This window comes from Arachis hypogaea, chromosome 11 (assembly GCF_003086295.3).
Source record: "Arachis hypogaea cultivar Tifrunner chromosome 11, arahy.Tifrunner.gnm2.J5K5, whole genome shotgun sequence".
Taxonomy (NCBI): Eukaryota; Viridiplantae; Streptophyta; class Magnoliopsida; order Fabales; family Fabaceae; genus Arachis; species Arachis hypogaea.
This window is the reverse complement of record NC_092046.1, coordinates 112,756,485-112,774,957: the sequence shown is the minus strand read 5'-3', so window position 1 is coordinate 112,774,957 and position 18,473 is coordinate 112,756,485. Positions and strand designations below refer to the sequence as shown.

General features: G+C 31.0%; 1 protein-coding gene across 1 annotated transcript; it reads right to left on the bottom strand.

Moving 5' to 3' along the window:
• Positions 1–1,626: 1,626 nt before the first annotated feature.
• LOC112722380 (nucleobase-ascorbate transporter 6) lies at positions 1,627–7,180 on the bottom strand. Its single transcript, XM_025773380.3, has 14 exons — positions 6,668–7,180; positions 5,796–5,893; positions 5,460–5,636; positions 5,244–5,344; positions 4,685–4,760; positions 4,529–4,588; positions 4,191–4,375; positions 3,511–3,607; positions 3,013–3,099; positions 2,821–2,879; positions 2,632–2,723; positions 2,453–2,530; positions 2,206–2,366; positions 1,627–2,108 (listed from the first exon to the last, which is right to left on the bottom strand). The coding sequence occupies exons 1-14, from the start codon at positions 6,786–6,788 to the stop codon at positions 1,893–1,895; spliced, it is 1,608 nt and encodes a 535-aa protein (XP_025629165.1). The 5' UTR covers positions 6,789–7,180; the 3' UTR covers positions 1,627–1,892.
• Positions 7,181–18,473: the final 11,293 nt, after the last annotated feature.

Sequence of the window (18,473 nt, the reverse complement as noted above, 5' to 3'; positions counted from 1 at the left end):
ATCAAATTTCAATACCTAGTCGACTTTGTAGCTGAGTACACAGAAAATCACATTGGAAACCTGACCACTTGGAGCATTTACATGGATGGGTTGTCTGACAAAGTCGGTAGTGAGGCTGTGATCATCTTGGAGAATGAGGAAAGGGCACTATCCATACCATGGCCCAAAAAAATAAGGTCATAATCCAAAAAAGGTTAATCCACCTAGTATGGGCTTGTCCTAAACTAATGTGATTGATCCAAAATCATCACAATGCACCCAAAGGAATATAGGTTAACTACCCAATTCGCCTAGGACACTGATACTATAACTCGTGCCCAATTCAACTTAGAGAGCAAGTCACTGTTCTCCCATTACTTCTGTCATTATCCTCCTTAAGGATAACTACCCAAGCGTGGTGTAACTTTTTCTACAATAAGGGAAGTAGCCACCCCTCATCCGTATATGAAAGAGTCAAGAATCAAGAGCAAGTCATCACTTATCTATAAATACCCCATCAAATCAGGTATTTTTCAATCCTAATTCTCATAAATTTGCATCAGAATCACTTGCAAGTACTTCCCATTTCCATTTCGAACTTGACATGAAGATACTTACAACACCCTGATCGCCATCTTCAAGCCCAAATCACAAATAGGCCATTTTAGGTATGCTTTGAAACAGTAACCATATTCAATCAAATTGATCCAATAACTAATTGGCACAATAAAAACTAATTAAGAAAGAAGAGATGCATAAGAAGAAGAAAAAAAGGAGTTAATTGAATTTGGTTACCAAAATAACTTATTTCCTAGTATTTTTTAATTTCCAAGTTATTGTTATATTGAAATAAATTGTTAATAATAAATTATAATAATATATTTTAGAAATATACATATTTTATCAATTATTAATTTGGGTCGGTGATTAAAATACAAGGGCTCAAATCACATGCGAATGTTGCTGCTTCTGGTTTTTTTTTCGTTCTACACGAGTTTTATTTTACCAAAAACATGGCTTTTCACGGTTGAATTGGACATTGTCATCCATTATCTCTTCTTTTTGGCTTAGGATAATAGCCGGAAGCCTTTACGTTTTTTAAAAAAAGAAAGTTACTGGGTGTAAATTCTCCAATATCAACCCTGGAAAATCAACTATTAATCTTTTAATAAAAATTCATATACAGTTGTATTCATATAAAGTTACATATAAAATCAATAGTTAAAACTGTTAAATAATAATTTAATCAAATTATCTCATTATTCTTAACTCTCAAGTCTCAACCTTACAAAAATAGTGTGAATCGGTCTACTCTTTATCTCTAACCCTTTTTTTTTTCAATTTTTATATTATTTTTGCTTTGGAATCTGGTAGAATGATATCAACCCATTTCATGGTAGACCAAAAACAACAAAAACATTTAGTGACAATGTGACATTTTCATTTTGACATTTCTTTCGCCAGTTCACTTATTGCCACAAAGTTCTCAATTTGTTCAAACTCCTTGACCTTATATAATGTTTAGTGCATATGAGTCAATACCAAAATACAGCCTATGTAATATCAGACCTATTTTATGTTTTATTATATGAAATTTCAATTACAGTTAATCAGCATTCAGAAAGTCCTGTGAGAAGTAAACAAGGATTACAAAATGAAATATATAAATCAAAACATGCACATTACTACCATGAATCCAATCTCAGGTCAGAAATCAGCATATACAGAAACAAAAGCAATAAAATTAATGTGTTACAATATTTCTATTCATATAGCTCTCTATAAGCCTAAAATAATATAATATCCAATGTAATATTTAGAACAAAGATCAAATCAAAGACCTTTTTCAGAGACCCTTTTTAGTGAAGCAAGTATTTGACGAAGCTATAGTTGAGCTTCCTTTATTTGCACAATTACACAGAAGGGAAGTACTTGTTGAGATTGAAAGGCAGTGAATAGAACTCTTCACTTCTTGTATCACCCTTGAAGGACCTGTACTTGTCCCACCAATGTTTTCCTCTGTCCTTCCTAATGGTTGGGTCCTTATGTAGCGTGTTGTCCAAGAAATACGCGACGACACCAGCAACAAATGCTTTTGACTGGAATGGGACATTGATTATGTCATTGAACTGCAAAGGTACACGAAATTTATTGTGAGTGAACTCATCAGAAAAGCTGTGAACATATTCAGGGGTTTATCATATCTACACAAGTTTCATTCATTACCCATCTTGCGCCGGTGTGAACTGGACCATAACCGTAGATTGCCGTGTACTCGTTGAAGTACTGCGGAATGGACAAGCCAAGGAAGATGGAGAAGCCTAATACAAACTTAGTCCTGAAACTGTTGAGGTTGCAAAATTGAAGAAAACTAAGGCCTCCAGCACCTACAAATGATTAAAGTGGAACGTTATGTGTTATATGTGTCAAAATATATCAAGATATGCCTGAGTATATCTTAAGTTAGCCATACCAACATAAGCGAAGAACAAGCAATACAAGGCAGCAACAATTGGAGGTGGAATGGAAGCGAAAACTGCTCCAAATTTACCTACACCACAAGGAAATGTTGGTGAGCATTGAACCGGATGAAGAATTGAAGACTGCATATTCGATTCACGAACAAGCCACTAATATCATACTTCAACTCACCAAGAATTGAAAAGAAAATCATAAACCCTGCAGATATTTGCACAACTCTCCGACTGCCAACACGAGTCAAAGCCAAAAGACCAGCATTTTCTCTATAGGGAAACCAGACAAATTCCTTTGATCAACAAAGAAGTTGATTTTGCTTAAACGGAAGTAGAAAACACAAATTGAAAAGGTTTCAATCTTTACACAGATACGGATGATCCGTTGCCAGTTCCCCACAATCCTGATAACAGAATGCCAACTCCCTGAAGCATAAATAAAATGCACAATAATCAATATTATTATCAAGCATGAGTTCACCAATGGTATTATTCAAAACTGCAATAAAATTGTTTAAAGATATATAACTGCAGATTTGCTATCCATGCGTGTACCTACCTGCCAACCAATACCCCGGCTGAGAATAGATGGTGGCATTGGTGTTGCACTTGCATACCGGTAAACAGCAATGAAAGCTCCACTGGACTGCTTGTAATAACAAATAAAACACATCAAGCAGTATTAATCAGTTAAAAGGCAAATTTTCAGCCACATAACAACAAGTTCAATTAATGGCAGAAGCATATAAGCCCAAATCGTCAACCACTGTGTTTGTCATATTGCACACAGTAACATTATCATATGAAAGCTGGATTTCAGTGCTAATACATGTTCATATTACGTCCTTAAGCGAACCATGTAAGGCATAAGTAATGCAATAGTTGAACTTAGCTGATGGTTTTTCCAAAAAGGGGAGGAGAAAAAGAAATAACTCATGATGCTATTAATTGCTTTTTTGAAATTTTATTTAAAGTATTATTATTTGATAGGAAGAAAAATAACTACTTGAAAAGAATGAATTATTTTTTCAAACTACAAAGTAAACTAAGAAATTACCTCTACAAGAGCAACAAAGGATGCCATCATCATGGCAAAGGCTTCACCTGCATCAAATGAAGGTGCTCCCCATTGAAAAGGGTAAGGGACCCGTATCCTGCAGACCCAAAATCAGTCAAATATGATTCATTTCAGAGATATGACTACATTGCATACCTCAACTGTATAAGAAAACTAATTTCTAGGGATGCAACTGGTTCTTATTTGAAAAATAACAATTATGGCCATGTTCTAAGTTACAAAAAAAAGGGCAAGTGTATAGAAAAAGTTCGAGCATGACAAATGTTAGGGGAGGGGGTTCATGAATCCTTATAAAAAAAACAACACAATCATAGCTCTATCAGAAGAAACAGCAAGTTATCATATGGCTATATCAAAGTCAAAACAATGAGAGATTCTTCATGTTTGAAACTGAATGTACAATTTCAATGAATGATCTAGTATGCTTAGAATGGAAGTAACAAGGGAAAAAGCTTGGGCAGCGGTGGCAAATCATATGGTGTCCATCCCATTTTGCAACGGGAAACAGTATTACATGTTTACACGAAATATATCCAAAAATATTGCTGAAAAATAGTACACCATAATTTGAATTTTGAGGACATTAGGACTTTGCAATCATTGGGTTGCCAAGGGGGAAATAACACCAAGTAACCCGTCAATTAAATCCTAGAACTAACCATGGAGCAGCTTCTATTAGGCCAGAACGATCAGTACGACAGGTTGATTGTGTTTTGGGTGCGGCGTGGTTATAGGCCCCTCCAACAGTGAGCAGAAATGCATATAACCATACAATTGCAACCGTAAATATCACAGCAAAACGGTCAAAGACATGTTTTCCACCTTTGAGCACATGGGGTACAAACTACACGGGAAAATCAATGTCAGTCTATAGAAAACCATCATGCCTGAAAATTAAAGAAATCAAGAGCACAAAACAAACTGAGATCAAAATTGGTAAGGCTTAAGAGAGGTAGGATATATATGAGAGTATGAGACAAAGCTAAAAGAACTGTACCTGCGACACAAAAACTAGCAATATAAGCTGCGGCAATCCAATTTCTATACATTTAGCAACCTATATCCAAGCCAGGGGCAGGGGATTAATATTGAACTTTTCATTTTATGGATTAACTTTGAATATGAGCAATATAGATATGTAAATGAGGCTTACCCCAGGAAAGCCTAACTCGTATAGCCCGAAACCAACAAGTGCGACCAAAGGAGCTGCTGAAAGAGGACTTAAGAACCTGAAGAAAGAAGTTGAACTTGCATCACTTAGTAATATTACACTCAATCACAGGAATATTCAGTTACTTTATACTTTTAGGATTTGGAATACATAGTTGATGAAAATTCCATAGTAGTCAGACATCCCCAAAATTGGGGATGTTGGGATCCCGGACAGGTGGAGATTCTCATGTATATTGTATATAAAATTTTTGCCCAAAAAAAGGCTAGCATTTTGGCCAAGATCCTGGGACCCCGGTTAGGACAGCTGGGTTGAAAAAACTGAGATCTCATGTCTCAAATGCATGCTGGGAAGGGATGGGATGCTGAGATTCCCACCGAGATCCCGTGAGATTGACTACTATGCAAACATCAGTTCAGTTGGGGACACAACTGATAACCAGCATAAACGCCAAAGACATTCAGTTTAGAATACTTCAAGCCATATATAAAGAGATATAAAAATATAATGCACTAACTTATGAAGAACTTGAGAAACCAACCTTGCAACATTACGCCAGAGGCCACTAAAGCCTAGTACTATTTGAAGAGTTGAAGCAACAATAAGAGCACCCTGAGTAGCCCGCATTATCCTCTTGAATTTCTGAATAGGAGGAAAAACAAAGCCAAAAGGGCAGAGAAATAAAGTGATCAAATGGCACCAAAAATCAATATATTGCTGCTTGAATTAAATTTTATTCTCTTTTCTATCATAATACCTCTATAGGATCTGGTTCATCACTGAATCGACCAGAGAGAATAATTGAGATTGTTGTTGGAACATAGGTATAAGAGCCACCAATTACTGCAGGCAATCGAGTTCCAAACAATGTTTGCAGCAATGTGTTGATTCCAGCTACAAAGAGCAGTGTTTGAATAACTCTTGCCTTCTCATCCTGCAAAAAATTGCCTTTTAATTTTCTTTTCTTGTTCCTACTTAAAAGTTTGGATAGAAGAAAAGTGAAACTTCAATAATAAGAATGGCAGATGTTCCTTTCAAATTATTCCACAACAGTTTTTCCCCCTTTCAAGTATATATGGTCTCTTAATCTTACATTGCCACCTCCCATCTGGGGAACAAGAGCAGTGGGGATTAGCACAGTTGTACCAAGCATCACAAGATAATGCTGAAAACCCAGAAGTATAGCCTCAGCTGCATCAGAATGTCCCCAAATTTATCATAAGCTCAATGAAAAGAAAAAAAAAACAAAAGCAGATATCTTAGTCATATTTTCAGAGATTATCAGATGTTCTTGACTTGACTGAATGGTATCAGCAGAGTTATAAAATGTACTGCAATTTTTCAATAAAATTATTAACTCGGTGTGATGAAAATGGATTGCAAAGTGAATATCAATGCAGAATTACAGCATAAAAAGCTGAAGAGTTTTTCAAGTAGTTTCTGTCAACTACAGTCTACAGATAGGACTTCAAATCGGTTCCAACAATACAAGAAATATAAAGCACTTCATTTTAAATGAAAAATTACGAAGCAGGAACCATCAATTAACACCAGCAATTCTCTCTCTCTCTCTTTTATAAAAGAAAAAAAAGTTAATTCAGCTTCTCCAGCTACCTAGTGAAACATAAAACTACAATTAGCTTAAGAACGTCTTTGAGTTTCTTCTCAATAGAACATTTTTATACTTTACAGAAACCCACTTTTGACAATTTACATTTAAAAAATAAATAAATAAATAAATTTGCCCAAACAAGCAATATTGCCTTAAAAAACACATAATCTATCAAGAAGTAATGATAGATCCTCATAATTTATGTTCCTATGAATACTCCTAATAGTTCTAAGCAAAGAAAGTATTAAATGCAACCTTGTTTAAAAAATGAAAACAATAAAAATAAAAATGAAGAGTTGATGAAAAAAGAGTGTGGAAAAAGGGGGAATAAAGGAAAAGAGAAAGGAACAAACGCCATGGAGGAGGACTGGTAATGCAGTAAGAGATGTTAGGAAGCTGATCCTTCGGTGGATGTGGCTGTGGCTCATCTGCTTTTGGTGCAGGTGCTCCTCCCCCTCCTCCACCTCCTGCCATCTCTCTCTGTCTCTCTCTTTCTCAACCCTCAACTCAACAATCCAAAACTAGTGAGATTCTGAAATGACACCAGACTCTTCCTTTTTCCAGTTAGAGTGGCGAGAATGAAAAAAAGAGCGTAGTGATGAGTGTGACGATGCTAAGAAAACGATAAAGAAGAAAAAGAAGAGGAATGAAGTAGTAGCAAGCTATCTATCTAGTAAGCAAGCAAGTAAGCTGTAAGCATCTCTCTCTCTCTCTCTCTCTCTGCTGTCTAAGGCGTATGAATACGAGGTACACCGTAACTATACAGTATTGCTGTCTAGTTTCTTCTGCTGCTGCTCTAATCTCTATCCTGCCTCAACCGTTTTTAACATTTTTTTTTTGTTTCTTTTCTCTTCCTCTCTCCTTGCCTAATAAGTACCTTTATTAAAAGAAATTCATTTTAATTATTTTTTAATAAAAGAAAAAGATCTTTTATCTGTAGAAAAAATTAGGTAGAAAAAAAAAATTAGATCCTCTCAGTTTTTTTTAGTAATTATTTGATAAAATATGATCTCTTATTTTATATCTTTTAAATAGAATCAAAAAAAATTATGTGAAAAATATATTAAATAATAAAAAATTATACTTTATTAAATAATTAAAAAAATTGAGAGAATCTATTCTCATAATTAAAAAAAAAGGAAAAATCTCCAAAAAAATACTAATATAACAATTTATTTAAAAAATAAGAGCCAACAATGTATAATTAATATTGTAGTTAATATTAATATAAAAAATATTTAAAACTTTTAAAAATAAAATATTTAAAACTTAATTAAAAAATTGAAATCTAAATTTAATAAAAATTCATGTTAGTAAATTTTATATTGGATTTATTTAATAATCTGTTATAGTATTAATTGAAATTGATGACTATAATATTAATTTCCTAACATGTATATTATTTTTAAGATATTATTTAATATATTTATATAATAAAATAAATATTTTATAATTTAATTTTTAAAATATTAAAATTTTAATAATTTATAATACTAAATAAGCAAATTTTTGTAATACTCGAGTATAATATTTTTAAATATAATATGAATTCTTATAATATACTTTTATGAGAAAATATTAAATAATTATGTCTTTTCATATTTTTACCTTATTTTTAAATTAACAATAACTACTAATTTGATATCTGAAAAATTTAACTACTGATAAAAAGATTTACAAAAAATATTATTGATAAAATAATTTTTGAATAATTTAAAAATGTGACAAAAATAATTAATAATTATTATATTTTTTGTAAATGACTAAAAAATTTTTGTATTTAATAAAAGGTTTATCTATTTAATTTGAATTTTATGCCAATATTTGAATAAATATTTAGAAAATCCATAAAAATATTCAAAAAAATATTTAATATTTAGATTTTTTTTATTTTTTCAAAAAATGTAATCATTCACAAAAAAAAATTTAAAAATAAATTACTTGACATAAAATTATTAAATTTTAAGGATAAAAAAATTTTATTTTTTTAATAATAATAACGAAAATTTACATCAAAATTTGACTTTAAAATTTTTTTAAAAAATATATTTAATATTTAATTTTTTTTGTCATATTTTTAAATTTTTCGAAAACTTATTTATTATTAGTATTTTTTAAGGTTATTTTTGTAGCAAACTTTTCATATAATTTTGATTAGAGTAAAGTATCGTTTTTGTCCCTAAAATTTGGGGTAAGTCTTAAAGTTATATTATTTTTGTCCCCAACGTTTTCGTCCTATTTAAGTCCCTAACGTTTCAAAATCGTCTCAATTTTGTCCCGCCGTCAATTCTGTTAACGGATCCCTAACGATAGGACAACATTGAGTCGGTTTTGAAACGTTATGGACTTAAATAAGACAATTAAAACGTTAGGGACAACTTTAAGACTTACCTTAAACGTTAAAAACAAAAACTATACTTTACTCATTTTGGTTATTTACTTTCTTAAGTTAATATTGCTTAATTTTTTTTACTACAAATATTAACACGAAAATCAAAAAAATTCGTGTTGCGACTTGGACTACACTGAGAATTGACTATTGAGAGAGTGGTTAACAATAAAGTAGCTTCCCTTTCCACTAAACACAAGCAAGCTATGTAAACGACACTGCGAAACTCGTCGTTTACTTTGGCTGTGCTTCCTCCATAGTCCATACAACTTTACAAATTTATTATAGAGTACAATCGAATTGTATAAATGTAGAATGAAAATGTAATGTTGGGAATGTGAATGTGAAGAAGAAGAAAAGGTTAAATAATTGAAAAAGAAGGAACATTGGGAGAGGGAGGAAGATCACGTGTTGGAGGGAATATTATTGGGTCCGGGAGCGCACTGCGCACATACCATACCCACCCAAACCATTTTTATTCACATGAATCAATTAACAAAATTGTGGGTTATTTTTTAAATTACAGAATAAATCATTATTTTTATGTATTAATATATAATAAATTTGTTTGTATATTCTTCATAAATAAAATAATTATAAATTTAATTAATTCAACATATATTAAAATTTAAATAAAAATAAATTTTAAAAAACATGCATTAAATATACTTTAAAATTAAGAAAAATTTTATAATTTTAAAATAAGTAAAAATGATACTATAAATTAAGTATTTAATATTTAATTGGAACATTATATTTTATATTCAAATATTTCAAATGTCAAATACGCGTATAATTATTTTTTAATTTCTAAAGAGTATAGAAGTAATTGGCATCAATTAAACCAAATTAACCTAAGAGAAGAGGCAGCAGTAAGATGAATAAGTAAACGACACCTTAGCCGACAAAATACTCTTATGCCCTGTCCTTTATTCACTTACAAGTTACAACTGTCATCGCTATCCTATTATCAATTTTCCCTACTTTTTCTTTCTTTATATATTTTTTTATTATTTTAAAATAAAAACTCAAATGAACTCAACTTCACGTGAAATTGATAATTGAAAATCGTTAAATAAAAATTTAGTTAAATCAATTAAATTATTTAACGACTATTAATTTTAGTGTAAAATTGATTGCACTTAAATTTTTATCTTATTTTAAAATATCAATCTATTTAACCTTTCTAATTAAGGATAGTGCACTATCATGTGATATTGTATTACGACTCCTTAAACTTAAAACCATCAATAACAAAAAAGGTTAAAGAATATTATAATAGGGGAGTCTTGTTGATAACTACAAAAGTATCTAGCTATCTTATATGTTATTTACTTTTAAGCTATTACTAATAATAAAAATACTATTTATATATTAAAATTAATTATTAAAATTAATTATCAATATATTTATATATAAATATATGTGTAATTTAATTTAGTTTCAATGTGTATTTATATTTTAATATATATTTAATCCTAATAATTAACTTTGGCTGATTTTAATGTATATTTAACATAATTCAACTAATTAATATTAGTATATGTAAGTAGCAACTTAGCATTAAAAATGGGTGAGCAGGAGACTAGTGGATGCATATTTTTATCAGTTGAGAAGGAAATCAAATCAAAAAGATGTTTTAAGACGAATTCTGACTGCAATAAACACCATTTTCATGACAATAAGTACGTATTCTACGCCCCATTAATTAATTCTTGACCGGCAGAAGCAGCAGCCACATCCAGACATGCATGGACTCAAATAATAGTTTGTAGTTGAAAAACTGCAAAAAAACAAAAACAAAAACAAAACAAACGTGTAGTAAAAAAATTCCATTTGATAGTTAAAATTATAAAGATGAATGAAATTATATATATTTTGTACATTATTTTAATTTTTAATAATTAATTAATTAATTATTAATCATTTTTATTACTTTAATATACACAGAAATCAACTATCAAATTAGTTGTTAATATAAAATATATATAATTAATTTGGTGATTGAATTTTGGTGTGCATATAATACTTTTGTTAATTTTTTAAAGAAAATAGTTATAGAATTTAATTAGGAAAAGTATTTTATTAATGTTTCAACATATTTCTTATTTATCAAAGGTGTTTAACCGAAGTCACCAAAAAAAAAAGGTGTTTAACCGAAGTAATAATGCTAAGAATTACTCTTAAAAAATATTTAGAAGAATGTAACAACAAAAACTTTAAAATTTAATGTTATGTGTTGAACTAATGATATGTTGGGTGGGGTTTCAAACTTGTTAAAAGAAAACAAATGATTTTGTTGGGAGTGAGTGTTGGGATCCCACGTTTGATGTTTCTTGTCCTACAAATTAAATGATTTTGCTTTTAACCCAAAAGGATTTGCAAACAAAAAAAGTGAGTTATCATAAAGGACTTCTGAGGAGTTCTTTTTAATTTGGATGAAGGAGAATAAATTGTTGCAGGTTGAGTCGAGTGAAAAGGCGTGTATGTCTTCCGAGAAAGTCCATGGCTTATACTTTATATTTTATAATATTACCTTTCTCTTTTTTTAATTTTCCTTTACATGATCAATTTCTAGCGTGGAAAGAGAATCAAATGCACTCATCCCTCAAAAGTTTAATTTATTGCATGCTAGCTGGTTAGAGTTAAAGTAAAATTAATTCACATCTTATACGTGCTAATTAACAGGGTATTTCCGTTATTTTAGAAATAAGATATAAAATAATAATTTTATCATATTTAAATATTTGAATACTAAAAATATTATATTATATTAATTTTGGACATAAAAAGCTAATAATTTATCTAAAAAATAATAGTATTAACTTGAGAGATACAAAATTTTAATTTATTTTTAAAGTTTGTAAAAAGATTTTATTTTATTTTTATTTATTTAATAATATTTTTAGGCATTTTAAATTTAAATTAAATATGATCTAATCTAATACGATGAAACATGAATTAAATTAATTATTATATCTTTAGATACTTAAAATTTAGTTTAAATCTGCTCTAATTTATGAAGATCAAATCTGATTTAAATTAGTAAATAAATTTTAAATATTTAATATTTAAATTAAATTTAATCGAATCTATTAAGATCAAATCTAATTTAAATTAGTTAGATTTAATTTTACAGTGATATCTTTTATTTAATTTTAGATTTTATTATTTTATTCTAAGAAGATTTAGTCCACTTTTAGACTAATTAATTAATGGTCTATTTAAGTACATTTATAATAAGATATTTTATACAATTTTTTATGAATAAATTTTATAGTACTTATGATACACAAATGTGTATTTAAGTGAGGTGGATAATTTACTTTGTTTGTTGTATGAAGAAATTGAACGATCCATTCTAAAGTAATTTCTAGTGTTAATTCTTTCAATTTCATCTATTTGATCTAAGTTGTTAATGACAAATTTTTTGAAGGTCTAACAAAAAAAACTTTTTGGTTATCTAAGTTACTAAAAAAATTTCTTAAAAATCTAGTTAAAAAATTTTTATCTTCTTTATTATTTTTGTTGTGTCTGTGTTACTCTTCTTATTTTCTTCTTAACATCTTTATAAAATATGAGGTCATTTTTTTATTAACTATTATGTCAAATGTTTTTTAGATATATTTATTATAAAAATGTTATTCATACACTATAATCAGTCATTAAAATTAGTTACTAATGTGTTTGTGTATAAATACATATATAATTTAATTTATTTTTAACATGTATCTATATTTTAGCATGTATTTTATACTGATAACTGATTTTAGTAGTTAATTTTAATATACATATAATATAGTTCATTTATTATATATAAATTTAAATATTTTACATTTTAAGAGCATATTTTAGTAGTATAATAATGATTTTTTTTATTTTTAATGTACTTAACATAGAATAAATACAAAATAAATATATTTTCAATAATTTTCGGTAAAACATTTTACATGCCACATGATAATTCAAACTAATGCGGCTATTCGACATATATAATTTATAGCTCCATGAATAAATATGATGTTTATCGTAGTTATGGTAATTATTTAACTTTAATAATATTTAAAAAAATTTGTAAAAATTAAAATAATATTTTTTAATATTTAATAATATTTTAAATTTAAATAAAAAGCTTTATCAAAATATAAAAAGTATAATTTTAATTTTAGTAATATTTTTTAAATGTTGTTTGAGTGCTATTTACCCACTGTAGGGACCCACATGCAGGAGGCGAAAATTGTAAAATTTAGCATAATGTTTGAAAAGAACGTTAAGTTATTAATGTTTATACTTTGATGGTGCATGCATCCTTATCTCAAAAGACCAATACGAATAATAATATGATGGAATTAGATTCTGGTAATTTATTCATCAGAAGTTTTTGTTTATTTATTTATTAATTCTCCTTCATCATATAATAATAAGAAACCGGGCGAGTTAGGTTTTGTGAAGGTAATCCCTTCTATATTTATGTGGTTATAATAATCTCAAGTCTTAAGTGGTAAAATGACATAAGATTGAGGAGCATTGTTCTAAGGAGTAAGGACAATTTCATCTGTCCTCATTTGAAACGGGACTTGCTTATTTTATTTTTTATTAAGGCCAATTAAAAAAAGTGGCAATAAAGTCAAAACGTAATGAAGTTTTTCATCTCACATTTTTAAGAAATCATCGGCGAGTGAGCTGTTCCCACATGTAATTTAAATTCTTATTAGTCATCATCATGATTAATTATTCGAATTTGTTACCGTATTTTTTATATAAATATTAATATTTTAATCAAATAAATAGTGTATGATTTATTTTTAAATTTTTTTATTTTAATTCTAAAAAAAATTAGTTTTATTTTATGAGACACCTGAAAATTTTTTAACCACACATCATAAAAGTTCTCTCTTATTAAAAAAAAATAATCATTTTTATCCACGACTCAAAATACTGACAAAATTATCTACAGAAGAACAAAACTAAATTTATACCCATACCTAAAAAAATAAAGGCAAAGCTTTTAGTAGAACGTAACTGTCTGTAATTAGATGCTTTAATACTAGCGAGTAGAAACAAACAGTGTTGTTGGTCCATTCCTTACTAGTGTTGATATCCGAATGTGCGGGAGAGGCAATATCGCCAACTATGATATGAATCAGGTGATGGCAATATTGGTAGTAGTGATGATGGTGATAGAGAGATATAAAAATTTGGAATTTCGAAAGAAAGAGATGATGGTTGTGTTAGAGATTTAAGATAAATGGTAGGAGTAATTTGGAGAATTTGGTTAATTAAAAAAAAAGTCAACAAAAATTTAAGGGTTGAATAGTTTTGGCGCACAAAATTCATCTTTTATAAGCATAAATTTAGTTTTGTTCTTTTGTGGGTAGTTTTGTTAGCGTTCTAAATATTTGTGGGTAGAAATTGTTGTTTTTGTTAATTTAAATAAGATGATGAGTATGTCATATTATTGGTTCTAAAACTTATCAATACTGACAAGAATAAGGATTTGTTTATGGGAAAAAAGTAGAAGCAGGAATTTAGAGGACCAGATAAAAATATTTCAATCTAGTGGTCATGCTTGGTGCCAAAAAAAAGAGATGTGAATTTAGAATTTTGGCCCTCAACTTGTGCAAATAACAAGACATGTCAGTTGCTGTCTCATCTCCTTCTCCTAACTGACATCATGCCAAATGTAAAAACCGAGCATAATTAACTGCCTAATTAGATAATTAAATTGCCCAAAATAGGATCCGAAAATTTAGAATGAGAATTTGAGGATTTAAGTATGATTTTTAGACTCAGTAGATTTTTTTGAGTCAGAAAATGTATTTTCGGCGAAAAACCGAGAAAAACTGCGAACCGACAGCTGAACCAGTCGAACCGGTTTAAGTCTGCCCGGTACTGCACGAGAAAAAGTGAAAATAGTAAAAAACCTTAGAAAAATATTAGAAATGGAAAATTGGGCGTTAATTTTAAAGGTTTGGCTCAAAGTTGAGCAAAACGGACTAAAAACGCTAACGGGTTGGACCGGGCCCAAGTTGGGCTCAAGCCCAACATATATAAAAGTCTATTAGTGAACCTAGGGATGCACATGGGACCGGGTGAAGTCGGGTTCGCCGTGACCCGAACCCGACCCTAAATAATGACCGGGTCTATTTATGAGACCCTTACCCGACCTTAGACCCGATGAAATCGTGTTACTTTCGGGCCACACTTAAGCCGGGTCTAGACCGGGTGAAGCCCGGGTCTTGATCAACTTTATCACGACATCACCAAAAATTAGATTCTACATCTTTTGAACCTCTAAATTTTGGAAAATAATTATTCCATAACATTGCAACATTCACATAATAATAATTTAGAATCTAACAATAATAATTTAAAGTTTCATAATAATAATTATATCAATTACACATTAAACATTCAAAATTCAAAATACAATTAAAACAAAGTTAACAACCAACACAAGATTAACATAATAATAATAATTTATAGTGCCATACCAACCAATAACAACAAAATATTAAGTAACAAATAACTACACGGGTCCAACGGGCCGGGGCCGGGTGACCCGAAGCTTGGCCCGAACCCGATTTAATAAATAACTGGACCATCTATTGAAACTTCGGGTCTGACCGGGCCATAAAGAAGCCGGGCCAAATTAGCCCCGAAGTCATCGGGCCCAGTCTGGGTCTTCGAGCTAGACCGGGTCTTGTGCACCCCTAAGTGAACCCATCAGCCATAACACTCTCACAAACACACCCACACCAGCTGAGAAGAGAAGAGGGAGAAGAGAGAAGAAGCACTATTCACTTCTGACTTCAATCCGCGATATCTCGAGCTACGGTGCTCTGATTCGCGTGCCGTCAGTGGCTACGTGAAGCTCTCGCCAAGCCCGTCACTTCTATCTAAGCTTTGTGGTAAGTTTCTTGAAATTTACCTTCTTTCCTGCTGCCCTAAGGAATTCGAGTTTGATGAGTGATGATTTTGAGAAAACCTTGTGTTTTGGTTGTTTAGGTGCTACTCCTTAGTGAGAAAATGTTGGGTTCTAGCCTAAATTTCAGTGGATGAGATAAGATTCTCAAAAAATCTTGTAAATTGAATTATGGTGAGTATTAGGTTTTGATTTATGTGAAATATGTGATATTAGCTTGAATATTGGAGCTTGTTGGTGATTGTTGATGCTTGTTGGAGTGATTGGTGACTTGGATTGTGGTTGAAAGCTTGACTTGTGCTCAATTTGGGGTTTTGAAATATATTGGGAATTGGCTAAGGTACGGTTTCGGTTTTCTCTATGTAGTATATAATATTTCTGGACACTTAAGTTAGAGACCCATAGGATAGGTTTTGGATTGATATGGTTGTTGATGTTGGTTGGTTGATGATGTATGATGAATTGATATTATTAGTGTTGTTAAATAATGAGGTTGAAGCATGATTTATGATGAATTTGAATGAATGTATATTGTTGATTGTTGATAATAAAGCATGAATGAGAATTGATGATGAAGATTGAAAGTGATAGAATGATGATTGGTGAATGTGTTGGCGGAGGTTTGATTTTAGTGATTATATACTTGATGTTTGATGGTTGAGAATGATGTAATGTGAAGGAAAACTTGGTATAAATTGGTGGAATGTGACATAAAGGGTAGATTTTGATGTAAATTGGAGTTGGAAGGACTTTGGTTTGATTTGGTTGAGTATTGTGGAAAATTGAGAACTTGTGAAAAATTGGTAAAGAGGGATTTTTAGTGAACTTTGACGGGTTATAACTTGTGCTTCAATTTTCAAAATTGGTTGAAACTTGTTTAGAACTAAAGTTCATTGAAAAGTTTTCAAATTGATATAAAGTTTGTAAAATTTGGATTTTTGTAAAGGAAGTTATGATCATTCAAAGTTTGGTGTCAAAATCTGAAATTTTGCAATGTTGTAGAATTTTGTGATTTCTGGGTTGTGTGCGCACGCACACCCCTGTGATTTTTCGAACCTGTGCGCACATACAGACTTGTGCGTACGCACACATGGGTGAAGGCTTGCTATTGGCAGCGCTAGCACGCCCTGTGCGCACACATAACCAATGGAGTTGTACAATCTGTGTGCACGCACAGCCCTGTGCGCACGCACATATTGAAAGGTGCGTTCTGTTCGGGGTGCTAGCACGCCTTGTGCGAGCGAACAGAATTACAAAATTTGGTACCTGTGCATACGCACACCCCTATGCGTACGCACATGTTTTGAAAATCTCCCTGGGCGTGCGCACGCACACCCCTGTGCGTACGCACATGCCCTGTTTTTAATTAAATATTTGTTTTCAACTATTTCACCTTCCAAACAAGCTTGTAAGCTTCTGTGACACCATTTTAAGACTTTTGGGCTTATTTTTGGGTATCAAAACATGGGAAAACTCTTAAGTGGAATTAATTGGTATGTATTTCGAAAAGTTAGAGAACAGAGGCTTAGTTTCTGGTGTATTGAGGATGGGTCTGGTGAAATGAGAAGGGAGAAAGATACCTGAATTGTGGACGAACTAATGAGTTTGGAATGGAAATGTTGAATTAACAGTGGTTGAAATGAGTCGAGGACTTGGGATGAAATGATGGATCCATGATGTACTGATTCTGAAAATCACTGAATTACTGTTTCATATTGAGATTGTTGAGACGCTGATAAACCCCATTTTTAGGGTTTATCTTGTGCTTAATTGAGTGGATTTTATCCACTATTCTCACACTTATGCATATAAATTGCATGTTTTACATTTTCCTTCCTAATTTTGTGCTTTGATTGAAAACATGCTTTTTTGGCCTTAAAATTGCTAATTATAAATCCTCTCTTATTACCATTCGATGCCTTGATATGTTTAAGTAATTTCAGGGTTTATAGGGCAGGAATGGCTTAGAGGATGGAAAGGAAGCATGCAAAAGTGGAAGGAATACAAGAAATTGAAGGAATTGTTAAGCTGTCAACCCTGACATCTTCGTACTAAATCGACCATAACTTGAGCTACAGAGGTCCAAATGAGGCGGTTTCAGTTGAGTTGGAAAGCTAACATCCGGGGCTTCAAAATGATATGCAATTGATCATAGTTGCCACGCAGTTAGGCAACGCGCACGCGTGGATCACGCGTATGCGTGACCTTGCGAAAGTTCATCGACGCGTACGCATGGGCGATGCGTACGCATGACAGAGCCACGTGCTAGACGTATCAGAAATCGCTGGTGGTGATTTCTGAGCTATTTTTGGCCCAGTTCCAAGCCCAAAAACACAGATTAGAGGCTGCAGAGTGGGAGAATCATTCATTGAGACAACTTTCATTCACATAATTTTAGGATTTTAGATGTAGTTTCTAGAGAGAGAGGCTCTCTCCTCTCTTTAGGTTTTAGGATTCTTAGGTTTAGCTATTTTCAATTTTAGATTTCTACTCTATTTCAATTTAGTTTCTCTTCTACTCTTATTTGTTCTAGAATTTTAGTTTATCTATTTCCCTTGTTGATTACTTTATGTTGCCAATTTAGTTTATGAATTCTCATGTTAGATTTGATTTTCTATTTAATGCAATTTGAGGTATTTCATGTTTATTGCTTCTTCCATTATTTGTTATCATTGATGCTTGCAATTGGTTGTTTGGATTTTATTTTCTCTTATTGCTTTTCTATGCTTTTATGTTGTGCTTTCCAAGTGTTTGATAAAATATTTGGTAGGATTTTAAATTAGATTTTCTCCTCTTGGCTTTGGTAGAGTAATTAGAGACTCTTGAGTTATCAAACTCTTTTGTT

Excerpts from the sequence above, each read along its gene's own strand:
- LOC112722380 (XM_025773380.3), bottom strand. The coding sequence starts at position 6,788 with ATGGCAGGAGGTGGAGGAGGGGGAGGAGCACCTGCACCAAAAGCAGAT. Across the intron at positions 3,100-3,510 it reads CCTTTGTTGCTCTTGTAGAG|TCCAGTGGAGCTTTCATTGC; the intron begins GTAATTTCTTAG and ends TATTACAAGCAG. Across the intron at positions 2,367-2,452 it reads CTTGTTCTTCGCTTATGTTG|GTGCTGGAGGCCTTAGTTTT; the intron begins GTATGGCTAACT and ends AATCATTTGTAG.